The sequence below is a fragment of the Bufo bufo genome, chromosome 2, assembly GCF_905171765.1.
Source record: "Bufo bufo chromosome 2, aBufBuf1.1, whole genome shotgun sequence".
NCBI lineage: Eukaryota > Metazoa > Chordata > Amphibia > Anura > Bufonidae > Bufo > Bufo bufo.
The window spans coordinates 216,411,779-216,428,372 of record NC_053390.1 but is presented as its reverse complement, the minus strand read 5'-3'; the positions used below and the strand labels follow the sequence as shown (position 1 = coordinate 216,428,372).

Sequence of the window (16,594 nt, the reverse complement as noted above, 5' to 3'; positions counted from 1 at the left end):
GTACCCATTCTTTCACAAATGATTGTAAAGGCAGACTGAATGGCTAGGGGGTTGACATTTTGTATACCTGTGACAATGGGCCTGAAAGAAACTTGTCCCAATACTTTTTTACGTATAGTGTATCTATTTGTAGGCTTTTTTTTCTTATATGCATGCATGTATGTGTAGTCCATATTCCCATATGTATTTTTCCACAAGAAAAGTGAAAAAATCTAGACACTGAAAATGCTGGCCATACATATTAACATTGGTTAAACCCACCAAGTTTGGTGACACTGCCAAGACCATCTAATGCCATATGTCAGGGAGAGAAGGATCAGGCAGACTGATTTTAACATGCTCAATCAATTTGTTCTCAAGGAGATAAGCCAGTGGTCCCCTCCCCCAATCACATTTCATGCACGCTCAGCCAGTTTACTGCTAACTCCTGGTCTGTGTCTGTACTTGCAACTTCAAGCCGTGGCAAGTAAAGGTGTAGTCCAGCAATTACTGTAGCAGTAATCCATGTGTTGTTTCGTGGCCACAGACCCGTACCAGCGCCCTACATTAATGCGGCATTATACCAATCAGCTTTTCTTGGCATGTTTGTGAGGCTGGAGACAGACAGGCTTTATGGTTCCATTATTACCAATTGGGGAGCAATAATTACACGTGTGTCTACCTTTTATGCCATATTACAGTCTGTTTTGTAGGCATTGTGAAATTAGAGTCATGTACAATAATTATAGGTAGAAAAATTATTTGCTTCTAATGTGAAAAAGAGAGATAAACTTTTGTAAAATGATGTATAAAATAGTGCTACAGACCATGTGGCAATATACAGTGTGTTGACACCTCTTCATGTTGAAATTTTACTCTATTTTGCAATTATTTTAGACAAATATTGGTTCATTAGCTTATTACTCCAGAGGCACCAGCACATTTTTTACTTATTTGTTCAGTGTCCATTTTGTAATGCTGAACTATGTCCTAATAAGATTGCCTTAAGCCAAGTAGTTTGCAACCTCATTGAGGAAGGCCAAAATGCGTGATCCCACATTGTAACATTGACCCAGGTTTGACTTCCCTTTCAAATCCTAAATTAATGTAAAAACAACCTAGTGACCTCTTTGTTAGATTTTTTCACCACACATTAACCCTTCTGTTTTTCATTTCTGTCCATGACAAATCATCCAGTTAAGCTGTAGGTATACAAGTCTATATCAGTAATTAATTTTCCTTAGTAAACTGAAATTATGCACAGTCCAGTCTTCATATGTTAAACTGACTTCTTTTGTTAATATTGTGGGACATAAATGAATGCCAAATATATCAAAGTCAAACTCTACTTTGCATTGAAAAGCCTACTTGTAGAGTCTAATTCCGCAGCTCGTGACTTGTATTGTACACGCAGCATTTGAAAGGTGAATTATGATTCAGAATTGATATGCATGAATGGAGAAGTAGAGCACATCACTTGCTCCCCGCTGCCTTTCTTCCACAGAATAGGTCGTAAGAATGTAGGAGCATAGCAGCATGAGGCTTATGGAGATAGCGAGGACAGCCAAAGAATAACCAGTTCACTGCCGGATGGCTGCGGTGCCATGGTATTTATAGAGCCCCAACCAGATTATAGCCTTGTCATTTACTCGAATTGCGTCTGCATCTTTGCATTGTTCGTGTAGCCATGGATTACCCATTTAGAGATATGCAATAAGAAAAGCTTTTGCTTGGTCTGAGAACATGCTTGATTACTATATTTTACATCTATGTACAGTACTATGATTTATGGAGACTGTATTTTTGCACATAACCTTTATATTATACTTACTGTAGGTTCTAGAGCAGAGAAATACATTTTATGGTCTAGCAAGTCGAACCCAGGATGACCATAGACTAGACTATGCTTTAAAACTCTATTACTGTTGTTAGTATTATTGATGCTTGTTTATTGCCCCGTTCATGTTATAGTGAGATTGACACCATTTTATTCCACTCACAGCTAGTCCATCTAGGCACAGTATATCAGAATGGAGGATGCAGAGCATAGCCAGGGACTCAGATGAGAGCTCGGATGATGAGTTTTTTGATGCTCATGGTAAGTGCTCAAGAATCTGATTTATGTTCTGTTCCCTTTATGGATTATGGATACTGCAGGTTGTTTAAAGGTGTTTGAGTATATGATATGATACTGTTTGTAGCCCACATGACAGAAAATAGTGGATGCAATGTAACAACACCAAACTGTCACGATCGGTGTGGGGGGGAAAACTCTACACTGAACAAAGGAGGGAAGGGGAGCAGTAAGTGGGCCTGGAAACTAGTGAAGAAACAGGTCACCTCCTAGGCAACCCTAATCCGGGCCCTGACTACCTATCAATATGAACAGGCCTTGAAGGTAGGAATATTCATAAGCAGGATACCTAGGCCCTGACTTCCCTGTAAGGCCCTGAAATAAGAATAGGACCAGAGACAACCCATTCCTCCCCAGATGGACGAATGGAAGTCTCTGACTCAGGCCCAGATACAACAACCTGGAATATAACAAATACAAACAAACGCGACACTTAACTTCTGTAGAGATGGAAGAACAGGAACACTAGAGAGGATCTCACACCAGCTCAGCCAAACCCAAATGAAGCGATCTACCGCATAGTCAGAAGGGTGGGGTGAGACTATAAAGGGTAGAAGTGAGGACCACTGAGCAACAGCTGAGAAAAGGGAAGTGTTCATTAACCCTAACAACATTGAATCAAGAGAAATCAAGGAGGCTGTTAGATTCCTCCACGCACAGCCAATCTCCTTGATTTCCTGACATCAGTCATCTGAGGGACTGTGACACGAACTTGGCAATAACGGATAGATGCAAGCATGCCCAGTAAAATAAGGTCTGCTCTCCCACCAATATACGCCAAAGAAGATTGTCGTGGCAACATGATCCATTTCAGTCTGCAGCGTTTTTAAGAAGTCTCAAACTCTGCAGCGTAAATTGACCTGCGCTGGAGATTTAAAATAAATGTCATGTCAATTTATGCTGCGCATTTCCACCACAGATTTCACCCTTTGCAATGCAGTCAGTATGCAAAGAGGCATCACCCGAGAAAGACTAGCATCTCACTAGCGCCACCTCTTGGAAGTGGTTCCCTATGAGTCAAAAACTAACTTATAAACAAGCCATGGCATTTGAGAAGGGAATATAGCCAAACAAGACATCTGTCCGTAGACAACCATTTCTGGGTGCATGCCCCTCGTTGCATGCCTTTACTGAAGGGATCCTTTGCATTATTTTTTTCAGACAGGTAATATTCTGGGTTCTGCGTCTGATAGTGCAGCTCTGCCTCATTTACCAGACATAGCCCGTGAATTAGAGTGACACTTGTGGTTCTTGTGTCCAGTGGAGAGTCCGTGTTCCATAGCATCTATGTTAAATCTCGGAAAATTCATGTTAATAAATAGCATCTCTCACATACCATAATTTTTGCCGAAGCAGGTAATCATACAAAGTCACAATCCACAGTTTCTTTCCATAATTGTTATTACATATTGAATACATCAACCTACTAGCAATTCAATAGTAATGCTTTTAGGTGTTTCTAACCTGATAAATGCCCTAATAGCTTATTATAATTCCTGCCTAATTTGCTGCAAAGTTACCTTCTTTGTGTAGACCTAGAACACAGTGTATTCAGACTTTTCAAATACTTCTTGGTAGGTTTTCTATATGAATTTATGTGGTATCTGTTTTATGAGATAGGACTAAAATGAAATTATTTTATTTATGTATGTGAGTTTTCACCAAGCCTCTGCTTGAAAACATGTGTTTTGGGTTAGTAAAGGCTGTTGCTATTTACTATTGTATAAGTTGCTATTGTTTGTATTTTTGTACTGATAAATATTTAGGGGGTCATTTACTATCCATAAATACTCCTATATAAGACATATTTCTGGCTCAGGTTAGTGCTCTTGCACTTGCGTTGTTCTGTTCCGGCATAGAGTTTCGTCGTCGGGGCTCTATGCCGGAAGAATCCTGATCAGGATTATCTCCATGCATTCTGAATGGAGAGAAATCCGTTCAGGATGCATCAGGATGCCTTCAGTTCCGGAACGGAATGTTTTTTGGCCGGAGAAAATACCGCAGCATGCTGCGCTTTTTGCTCCGGCCAAAAATCCTGAACACTTGCCGCAAGACCGGATCCGGAATTAATGCCCATTGAAAGGCATTAATCCGGATCCGGCCTTAAGCTAAACGTCGTTTCGGCGCATTACCGGATCCGACGTTTAGCTTTTTCTGAATGGTTACCATGGCTTCCAGGACGCTAAAGTCCTGTTTGCCATGGTAAAGAGTGTAGTGGGGAGCGGGGGAGCAGTATACTTACTGTCCGTGCGGCTCCCGGGGCGCTTCAGAGTGACGTCAGGGCGCCCCACGCGCATGGATGACGTGATCGCATGGATCACATCATCCATGCGCATGGGGCGCTCTGACGTCATTCTGGAGCGCCCCGGGAGCCGCACGGACTGTAAGTATACTGCTCCCCACTACTACTATGGCAGCCAGGACTTTAATAGCGTCCTGGCTGCCATAGTAACACTGAACGCATTTTGAAGACGGATCCGTCTTCAAATGCTTTCAGTTCACTTGCGTTGTTACGGATCCGGCGGGCACCTCCGGCAAATGGAGTGCACGACGGATCCGGACAACGCAAGTGTGAAAGAGGCCTTATTTGTGCCGCAATCTGTGCTAGGTCTAAAAGAGTGGGTGTGGAAAATGATCTAAATGTAAGCCAGCAATGAAGCTGGCTTACATTTAGACTGGTGCTGGATGCACCAGAGTTATGTAGAGGCTCGGGCCTCCTTATAACTTCGGCAGATCCACCGCCAGCTAGAGGGGATATTAAGACCGATGTCTAAATCGTCGGCCTTAATAAATGACCCCCTTAGTTTTTTTTTTGAATTGAGTATTTAACTTTGTTATCTTTTTTGCTTATTATCTTTGTGTTTAGAAGATTTGTCAGATAATGAGGAGGTGTTGCCTAAAGAAATTACAAAATGGAGCTCAAACGACCTGATGGACAAGATTGAAACAGCTGAGACAGATGAATTACAAGGTAATAATAATAATAAATGTAACGGATCTACTGGCACCCCGAATGGGTACCTCCGTTGATGGATGCTCCTAGTGCTCCCCGAGGACTCCAAGCACTCCACTCGACACCATAACCACCACAGGATCCAGGAACAAGAACAGCTCTTACAAGAGCTAGTAGTTATAGCCAGGGGAGTATAGCAAATCTTCAGCATATAGCCGGGCCGAATTGAGCTGAAGAAGTATTGGTAATCCTGCTCCAGCTCCCACTCCATTGTCACTAGAGATGCCAGGTTTTGTCTCACCTCTCTCGCTGTAGCCCAATCATGCATAGCCTCCCTGTAGTCATAGATATCCCAGAACCGGGACTCTCCAGCATCTCTGAACTCCGGTTCTGTGAAGGACTCAAACAACAGGCCAGGGCCATCATAATCCTCACTCTCGGATCTGTCGAGCTCAGCTATCCAGGGGGAGTGCCGAATCACATACCACCAGAGTGCCTGGTAGGCGTCGTCTAGCCAAAGCTCCTTCCATACCAGGCTCGAGTTCTGTCACCCACTCATCCAGGGACTGCTCTCCCAGAAGGGGCATTCGCAGGGCCACTTGCATCCACAACTGCTGCTCCTCACTGGGGAGACTCTCGCCCCGCCGACGCTGTATATCTTCCAGGGCCTCCTGCCAGACACCTTTCCGGACTGCATCCCTCCAGTCCGGGTCATCCTCCTCCTCGTAGTGGAACGCTGTCCAAAGACTAGCCGATTCTATCCTGCTGTAGCCATAGGCGCTGTACGGATACTAGCGTTGCCCTCAATATACTCCATGAACAGTGTCTCCGAGCTGCTTCTCCTCACACTAGGACGCCATCCCACTGCTGCCACCACTGTAACGGATCTACTGGCACCCCGACTGGGTACCTCGGTTGATGGATGCTCCTAGTGCTCCCCGAGGACTCAAAGCACTCCACTCGACACCGTACCCACCCCAGGAACAGGAACAGCTCTTACAAGAGCTAGTAGTTATAGCCAGGGGAGTATAGCAAATCTTCAGCGTATAGCAATCCCCAGTGTCGATCAGGTACCCAAACACCAGCCTCAACATGATGAAGGGTAAAACAGGAACTCTTTATTGAACACACAAGCATTGACTTATATACACATTTTTCAACAAGGGTACCACCCCCGTGGACCTGGTTGGGAACTGAGGAAATAACCTAGCAGCCAATCCTTTACAGTTTAAACACAAAAACTATACATTCAACAAACACAATGGCATCGTCTGTGACGCAATTAAAAACACTATGGCATTGCCTGTGACGCACTCAATAACAGAATAGGCATTGTCTTTGATGCAATCAACAAAATACAATTACCAAAACACAATGGGCTCTGCCTGTGATACAATTACCAAACATAATGGGCTAACTTAACCCCTTAAGGACTTAGGATGTACTGGTACGGCATTTTTCCCAAGTCCTTAAGGACCCATGACGTACCGGTACGTCATGTGTATTTCCGATTACCGCCACCACGGCGGGCGGTGATCGGAACCCGGTGCCTGCTCAAATCATTGAGCAGGCACCTTGGCTAAATTACTTGTTTCAGTAAAAATAAACAAAAACGTCGTCATTTTCCCAAATAAAGTTAAAAAAAAAAAAAGAAGGTAAAAAATAGGGGGGGGGGAAAGTACACATATAAAGGTATCGCCGCGTCCGTATCGTCCGGCTCTATAAACATATCACATGACCTAACCCCTCAGATGAACACCGTAAAAAAAAAAAAAACTGTGCTAAATAAACAATTTTTTGTCACCTTACATGACAAAAAGTACAACAGTAAGCGATCAAAAAGGCGTTTGCCCACCAAATAGCACCAATCTAACCGTCCACCTCATCCCACAAAAAATTAGCCCCTACCTGAGACAATCGCCTAAAAAATAAAAAACTATGGCTCAGAATATGGAGACACTAAAACATCATTTTTGGGGTTTTAAAAAAGCTGTTATTGTATAAAACTTACATAAATAAAAAAAAAGTATACATATTTGGTATCGCCGCGTTCGTATCGACCGGCTCTTTAAAATATCACATCACCTAACCCCTCAGATGAACACCGTAAATTTTTTATTTTTAAACTGTGCTAAATAAACAATTTTTGGTCACTTTACATGACAAAAAGTGTAATAGCAAGCGATCAAAAAACATATGCACCCCAAAATAAAGCCAATCAAACAGTCATCTGATCCCGCAAAAAATGAGACCCTACCTAAGATAATCGCCCAAAAACTGAAAAAACTATAGCTCTCAGAATATGGAGACACTAAAACATGATTTATTTTTTTGTTTCAAAAATGATATTATTGTGTAAAACTTACATAAATAAAAAAAAGTATACATATTAGGTATCGCCGCGTCCGTATCGACCGGCTCTATAAAAATATCACATGACCTAACCCCTCAGATGAACACCGTAAAAAGTTTAAAATAAAAACTGTGCTAAATAAACCATTTTTTGTCACCTTGCATCACAAAAAGTGTAATAGCAAGCGATCAAAAAGTCACAAGCACCCCAAAATAGTGCCAATAAAACCGTCATCTCATCACGCAAAAATCACACCCTACCCAAGGTAATCGCCCAGAAACTGAAAAAATTATGGCTCTCAGACTATAAAACACTAAAACATGATTTTTTTTGCTTCAAAAAAGAAATCATTGTGTAAAACCTTGCATAAAAAAAAAAAAAGTATACATATTAGGTATCGCCGCATCCGTGACAACCTGGTCTATAAAAATATCACATGATCAGGTTAGATCATGTGAGAATTTTTATAGACCAGGTTGTCACTGATGCGGCGATACCTAATATGTATACCTAATATGGTCAGATGAATGTTGTAAATAACAAAAAAATAAAAACTGTGCCAAAACAGCTATTTCTTGTTATCTTGCCTCACAAAAAGTGTAATATAGAGCAACCAAAAATCATATGTACCCTAAACTAGTAACAACAATACTAGCCACCCTATCCTGTCGTTTCTAAAATGGGGCCACTTTTTTGGAGTTTCTACTCTAGGAGTGCATCAGGGGGGGCTTCAAATGGGACATGGTGTAAAAAAAAAACAAAAATTGGATAGAACCGGCACTCAAACAATTCGGAATACACGTGGAAATCAAATAAAATTATTTATTAAACAATCAATATGTGTCCTGTGTGCACCAGGATAAAATTCATAAAATGACATAAAACGTATATATAGCTTATGTGTAAGCCAGAGAGATGGGTATCTCTATATATACAAGATCTGACGCTGGCCGCAGCAGGCTGCATCCGTGTCCCTCCTATTAGGTAGGGCTATTGGATCACAGGTCGTCTGCGAGGCAAACAGAAGCTGATAGATGTTGCACTTCAAATGAATTCAATAATGATTATCTTGATACAGATGTAATCAAACACTTCATAATCTCATATAAAGCTACACAATCCTAAATGCGTAGCATTAAGGTCTTATAACATCATCTGAAATACAAGATATTAAATGTTCTGGGATGAAATATTATTTTAGACCAAGATCAGATTGTCCATCATCTATAGCGGTATCAGGGTCTCAGTATGCTAGATGTACAAAGTCAATTGTCCAGCACGTTTGTAATCTCAGTGCTGATTCCCGCCTTTCTTGTAGCGGTTCGGTATATTTCCTCTTGTTATTTAATATACTCACTGCGTCTCTGTGGGCTCACTCGCTCAGGTCTGCGGAGGACTTCTGCCGTGGCGTCCCACGCTTCAGCCTTTTCTCCGCTACGCTTGTCTCAGGTCGGTCTTTGCTTGGATCCCGTCTCAACTCTCGTGAGAGACCTGGGATTGCCTACTGCGCTTACGTGAGTCTTCCAACACTTCGTTTGTCTTTCGTGGTAAGTGGATATCGTCTCCGTCCTTTAGTACATGGCCATGTACCGCTGATATAATTTTTCACAGGTAATACGTCCAGACGCTTTCGAGATACCTTATCTCTTCCTCAGTGGGTATGACCTGTGAATGTAGTCTCGTTTCTTATATACTCTCTTCTCAATTTGCTATTGAGTACACCTGTTTCGAAGTTTCTATGGGTAGAATGGACACTTTGCTTTTCATTTAACCTATTCTTTGCCATGTAGTATTTCTATTTCAAAGGTCCTCTTTCAAAGAAGGTATAATACTTCCAGATATCTTAGAATAAATATATATGCACATATAACAGCCATATATTCGAATATTTAAAATATATAAATAATTACACAAGTTTATTACACAGATTTAAAACAAAATATAAAAATGATAGTGTGTCGATCCCGACATATACCATTAATATTATAAAATATATTGCCAGACATTTGACATCCTATAATACAGGGAAATATCTTTCTATCAGTCTTCTAAAGTAGCGAACAGTCTACATGTTCCAAATATATGTATACCAGGTCTCTAGTTTTGAGGTGTAGCTATCCACAGTCATCTCATAAGATCTCAACAGATCTCTTATGAGATGACTGTGGATAGCTACACCTCAAAACTAGAGACCTGGTATACATATATTTGGAACATGTAGACTGTTCGCTACTTTAGAAGACTGATAGAAAGATATTTCCCTGTATTATAGGATGTCAAATGTCTGGCAATATATTTTATAATATTAATGGTATATGTCGGGATCGACACACTATCATTTTTATATTCTGTTTTAAATCTGTGTAATAAACTTGTGTAATTATTTATATATTTTAAATATTCGAATATATGGCTGTTATATGTGCATATATATTTATTCTAAGATATCTGGAAGTATTATAACCTTCTTTGAAAGAGGACCTTTGAAATAGAAATACTACATGGCAAAGAATAGGTTATGAAAAGCAAAGTGTCCATTCTCCATAGAAACTTCGAAACAGTGTACTCAAGTAGCCATATGAGAAGAGAGTAATAAGATACGAGACTAACATTCACAGGTCATACCCACTGAGGAAGAGATAAGGTATCTCGAAACGCGTCTAGTCATATTTCCTGTGAAAAATTATATCAGCAGGTACATGGCCATGTACTAAAGGACGGAGACGATATCCACTTACCCACGAAAGACAAACGAGAGTGTTGGAAGACTCACGTAAGCGCAGTAGGCAATCCAGGTCTCTCACGAGAGTTGAGACGGGATCCAAGCAAAGACCGGACCCGAGGACAAGCGTAGCGGAGAAAGGCTGAAGCGTGGGACGCCACGGCAGAAGTCCTCCGCAGACCTGAGCGAGTGAGCCCACAGAGGACGCAGTGAGTAATATTAAATACAAGTGGAAATATACCGAACCGCTACAAGAAAGGCGGTATCAGCACTGAGATTACAAACGTGCTGGACAATTGACTTTGTACATCTAGCATACTGAGACCCCGATACCGCTATAGATGATGGACAATCTGATCTAGGTCTAAAATAATATTTCATCCCAGAACATTTAATATCTTGTATTTCAGATGATGTTATAAGACCTTAATTGCTACGCATTTAGGATTGTGTAGCTTTATATGAGATTATGAAGTGTTGAATACATCTGTATCAGATAATCATTATTGAATTCATTTGAAGTGCAACATCTATCAGCTTCTGTTTGCCTCACATACGACTGTGATCCAATAGCCCTACCTAATAGGAGGGACACGGATGCAGCCTGCTGCGGCCAGTGGTCAGAACTTGATATATTAGAGATACCCATCTCTCTGGCTTACACATAAGCTATATATACGTTTTATGTCATTTTATGAATTTTATCCTGGTGCACACAGGACACATATTGATTGTTTAATAAATAATTTTATTTGATTTCCACGTGTATTCCGAATTGTTTGAGTGCCGGGTACTATCCAATTTTTACTACATCATTAGAACAAGGGTGTGTTTCTTTGAACCTGCGCACCTATCGTGACAAATCAGAGTGAGCCATCTGCTTATCACTTTTTTGTGTAAGAAAAACAGTCCAGAAAATCTGCTTTCCAAAAACCGTATGGCATCCTTTCCTTCTGCGCCCTGCCTTGGCCCGGACAGCAGTTTACGACCACATATGGGGGTTTCTGTAACGACAGAATCTGGGCCATAAATATTGAGTTTGGTTTGGCTGTTAACCCTTGCTTATGTAACTGGAAAAAAAAAATATTAAAATGGAAAATCTGCCAAAAAAGTGAATTTTGAAATTGTATCTCTAGTTTTCCATGAATTCTGTGGGAACACCTAAAGGGTTAACAAAGTTTGTAAAATCAGTTTGAATACCTTGCGGGGTGTAGTTTCTAGAATGGGGTCATCTTTGGGTGGTTTCTATTATGTAAGCCTCACAAAGTGACTTCAGACCTAAACTGGTCCCTAAAATTGGGTTTTTGAAATTTTCAGAAAAAATTTCAAGATTTGCTTCTAAACTTCTAAGCCTTGGAACATCCCCAAAAAATAAAATATCATTCTTAAAATGATCCAAACATGAAGTAGACATATGGGGAATGAAAAGTAATAACTATTTTTGGAGGTATTACTATGTATTATAGAAGTAGAGAAATTGAAACTGGGAAATTTGCAATTTTTTACAAATATATGTAATTTTGGTTATTTTTTTTTATAAATAAAAATTACTCTTTTTTTACTTCATTTTAACAGTGTCATAAAGTACAATATGTGATGAAAAACAAAATCAGAATGGCCTGGATAAGTCAAAGCGTTTTAAAGTTATCACCACTAAAAGTGACACTGGTCAGATTTGCAAAAATGGCCGGGTCTTTAAGGTGAAATAGGGCTGAGTCCTTAAGGGGTTAATCCTCACAGGCAGAAAACCACAAATTTTTCCCAACACACAGAAACCACCTCAAAACCCCACATATCCCCATAATCCATGGATAGCTCTGATCTGGGTGGATAACATATCCAAAAATCACCCAGATCCGAGCTGGGGTTCCGAATTCCATGGAAGTCACATTTGGGCCGACCGGTCCTGTCTTCTCCTTCAAAGTTAGTATATGGGCCATAATCGTGACGCAAGAGGCTGGCAAACAGGCCCCTCCAAAACCCAGTGGCGAGGTTATTTTCGCCACAATAAATATAACTCATTTAAGTAATCAATAAAATTGGCATAAATATGTTTATTTTTTGCTAATAATTTTTGATTGTAACTGAAAAAAAGAAATGATGCCCTGCTCTCATTGCAAGTGTCAGCTCACCCATAATTTGCTTGTATCTCACACCAAATTCCATGCCTGGAAAAGTCTAGAGCAGTCCCAAAAGTAGGCTCAAAAATTCCAGCAACGGTATTCTGTGGGCGATTTGAATCTTCTTCCTTTTTTCATCCGTTAAAAACGAAGTGAAGCAACTCACACAAACAGGTTACTCTGGACATGTTTTGGACAAAGTGCTCAATCATAGCTTGAGCTATGATTAAGGACATTGTCCAAAAGATGTCAGTGTGACCTGTTTGCAGCATGCGGTGCAAACTTTCAATGATGAATGAAGGTGAGGTTTTAAATCATCCACTGCATTACAGTGAATTCTGAAATCCTGAGAATAAATAGGGCTTACTATGACTTCGGTGCATAAGAAAGGTTTACTAAACTATGATAAAATACATACAAGATATGTATGCAAAAGATAGCATAAAGTACAGCTAGCTTCTTTTGTTACATTTCTAGCTGTTTTCTAGCCTCCTGGCCCCTCCTTAAAGGGAATGAGTTACCTCAAAAATGCATTTAAAACGGCCAGCATTACCTCATAGTAGCCCCCAGGTCTGTTAATAATCATATGTTTGATCCGTTAGTCGATGCTCCATAGGTTCAAAAAACAATGGTTTAAGCGCCATCAGCGCTATCTTGCCATTCAGCTTGAAGTCAAGGGGGCAAGCGGCTTCCTTGCTTCAAGTCAAGGTAAGCACGCTCCCTAACCGTCCCCTCTCTTGTTAGATTGAAAGCCTGCAGTGCGGCCCAGGATCGCATAAGTCTCGCGCATGCGCAGTGCGCCGCTGGAAGCTAGCTAACAGCGGCAGCCGGAGACAGGAACTCACTTTAGCAAGGAGCGTACCGGGCATGCGCGAAACTTATGAGATCCTGGCCGCACTGCAGGCTGTCAATCTAACAAGAGAGGGGACGGTTAGGGGGCGTGCTTACCTTGACTTGAAGCAAGGAAGCCGCTGCCCCCTTGACTTCAAGCTGAACGGCAAGATAGTGCTGATGGCACTTAAAACTTTGTTTTTTGAACCTATGGAGCATCAGACTAAGGGATCAAACATATGATTATTAACAGACTGGGGGCTACTATGAGGTAATGCTGGCCGTTTTATATGCGGTTTTGAAGTGACAGGTTCCCTTTAAGGTCATCAGTATGCAGTAAAATTCTCAACTAACTAGAGTGAGCTTCCTTTTTTCATTCAGCATTTGTTAGTTTAGAAAATCTGAAATTCTGGCACTGTGAGCAGTGGATTCCAATATACCACGGAATTTTACACATCTAGTAGCAGAAGAAAGCAAGTATTGAGAATCAACTGCTTAAAGAATAACTCATGTTTTCATTAAAAAAAATCTATTTTAGCATATGTTACTGCTGCAGCAACATTATGCATAAATCAATCTTTAGTTTCTTCACATACCACCGTTTTCCTTGAGTTTTCTCCTTAGTTACCGCTGTCTTGAATCCTACAATGAGGATCTTCTCAAGATGGCTCCTCTGCAAGTTCTCTGAGGCAAAAACTGCTTTCCCTCACTCCCCATACACACTTGCTGTAGCCAGCAGCTTCCTGCAGGCCAATCAGATTAGATTACTGAGAGACATGCCTAGGGTTGGACGATATCAAAAATATTCAGACGATAACGATATTAAAAAATTTATCGCGATAACGATATATATCACGATAAATACCCGTTTTAAAGAAAAAAACACAAGGAGCCGTCACACTGTATGGGGGCAGCCACAAGGAGACGTTATACTGTATGGGGGCAGCCACAAGGAGACGTTATACTGTATGGGGGCAGCCACAAGGAGACGTTATACTGTATGGGGGCAGCCACAAGGAGACGTTATACTGTATGGGGGCAGCCACAAGGAGACGTTATACTGTATGGGGGCAGCCACAAGGAGACGTTATACTGTATGGGGGCGGCCACAAGGATGGGGGGCAGCCACAAGGAGACGTTATACTGTATGGGGGCAGCCACAAGGAGACGTTACACTGTATGGGGGCAGCCACAAGAAGACGTTACACTGTATGGGGCAGCCACAAGGAGACGTTACACTGTATGGGGGGCAGCCACAAGGAGACGTTACACTGTATGGGGGCAGCCACAAGAAGACGTTTACTAGTATATGGGGCAGCCACAAGGAGACGTTATACTGTATGGGGGCAGCCACAAGGAGACGTTACACTGTATGGGGGCAGCCACAAGGAGACGTTATACTGTATGGGGGCAGCCACAAGGAGACGTTATACTGTATGGGGGCAGCCACAAGGAGACGTTATACTGTATGGGGGCGGCCACAAGGAGACGTTATACTGTATGGGGGCAGCCACAAGGAGACGTTATACTGTATGGGGGCAGCCACAAGGAGACGTTATACTGTATGGGGGCAGCCACAAGGAGACGTTATACTGTATGGGGGCAGCCACAAGGAGACGTTATACTGTATGGGGGCAGCCACAAGGAGACGTTATACTGTATGGGGGCAGCCACAAGGAGACGTTATACTGTATGGGGGCGGCCACAAGGAGACGTTATACTGTATGGGGGGCAGCCACAAGGAGACGTTATACTGTATGGGGGCAGCCACAAGGAGACGTTACACTGTATGGGGGCAGCCACAAGAAGACGTTACACTGTATGGGGCAGCCACAAGGAGACGTTACACTGTATGGGGGGCAGCCACAAGAAGACGTTATACTGTATGGGGGGCAGCCACAAGAAGACGTTATACTGTATGGGGGCAGCCACAAGGAGACGTTATACTGTATGGGGGCAGCCACAAGGAGACGTTACACTGTATGGGGGCAGCCACAAGGAGACGTTATACTGTATGGGGCAGCCACAAGGAGACGTTATACTGTATGGGGGCGGCCACAAGGAGACGTTATACTGTATGGGGGCGGCCACAAGGAGACGTTATACTGTATGGGGCAGCCACAAGGAGACGTTATACTGTATGGGGTCAGCCACAAGGAGACGTTATACTGTATGGGGTCAGCCACAAGGAGACGTTATACTGTATGGGGTCAGCCACAAGGAGACGTTATACTGTATGGGGTCAGCCACAAGGAGACGTTATACTGTATGGGGTCAGCCACAAGGAGACGTTATACTGTATGGGGTCAGCCACAAGGAGACGTTATACTGTATGGGGGCAGCCACAAGGAGACGTTATACTGTATGGGGGCAGCCACAAGGAGACGTTATACTGTATGGGAGCAGCCACAAGGAGACGTTATACTGTATGGGGGCAGCCACAAGGAGACGTTATACTGTATGGGGGCAGCCACAAGGAGACGTTATACTGTATGGGGGCAGCCACAAGGAGACGTTATACTGTATGGGGGCAGCCACAAGGAGACGTTATACTGTATGGGGGCAGCCACAAGGAGACGTTATACTGTATGGGGGCAGCCACAAGGACGTTATACTGTATGGGGGCAGCCACAAGGAGACGTTATACTGTATGGGGGGGGGCAGCTACAAGGAGTTATACTGTATGGGGCAGCCACAAGGAGACGTTACACTGTATGGGGGCAGCCACAAGGAGACGTTATACTGTATGGGGGCAGCCACAAGGAGACGTTATACTGTATGGGGGCAGCCACAAGGAGACGTTATACTGTATGGGGGGCAGCCACAAGGAGACGTTATACTGTATGGGGGGCAGCCACAAGGAGACGTTATACTGTATGGGGGCAGCCACAAGGAGACGTTATACTGTATGGGGGCAGCCACAAGGAGATGTTATACTGTATGGGGGCAGCCACAAGGAGACGTTATACTGTATCGGGGGCCACAAGGAGACGTTATACTGTATCGGGGGCCACAAGGAGACGTTATACTGTGTGGGGGGGCCACAAGGAAACGTTATACTGTAGGAGGGGCCACAAGGAGACTTTATACTGTATGGTGGCCACAAGGAGTGCAGCCGCAAGGAGACATTATATACAGTATGGGGGCAGCTGCGCCTGCAGCAGCCACAAAAGGAGACATTACTTAGTTAGAGTATGGGGCTGGGGGGCTGTGGGCCAAGACATATAACTGGGGTAATAGGCAGAGTGGACTGGAGTGACATTACAAACCTTTTACCACTCACTGCTGTAGTCTGTATGTACTGCGCTGCTCTAGTCTCAGCCTGGGGGCGTCACCTGATTCCGACTTTAGACGTCGGTCGGTGGGCGGAGACAGTCACAGCACATTCAGAGCAAGCAGGAGGAGCCGCTGGTAGATATAGATAATGATGGGGGAGGGCAGCGGCGCCGCGGACTCAGTTTTTAAAGCTGTGACGTCACGAAATATACCGCGGTATTAGGAA

General features: G+C 42.8%; 1 protein-coding gene across 6 annotated transcripts in view; it reads left to right on the top strand.

Moving 5' to 3' along the window:
- PITPNM2 (phosphatidylinositol transfer protein membrane associated 2) overlaps positions 1-16,594 on the top strand; it is a 395,602-nt gene that overhangs the window by 262,473 nt on the left and 116,535 nt on the right. For 5 of the 6 annotated variants that reach the window (XM_040416186.1, XM_040416187.1, XM_040416183.1 and 2 more), the window contains 2 exons: positions 1,982-2,077; positions 4,980-5,084. In XM_040416186.1, coding sequence (XP_040272120.1) covers positions 1,982-2,077; positions 4,980-5,084 — 201 coding nt within the window. The remainder of the gene's footprint in view (positions 1-1,981; positions 2,078-4,979; positions 5,085-16,594) is intronic. The other variant, XM_040416185.1, reaches the window with a different exon arrangement.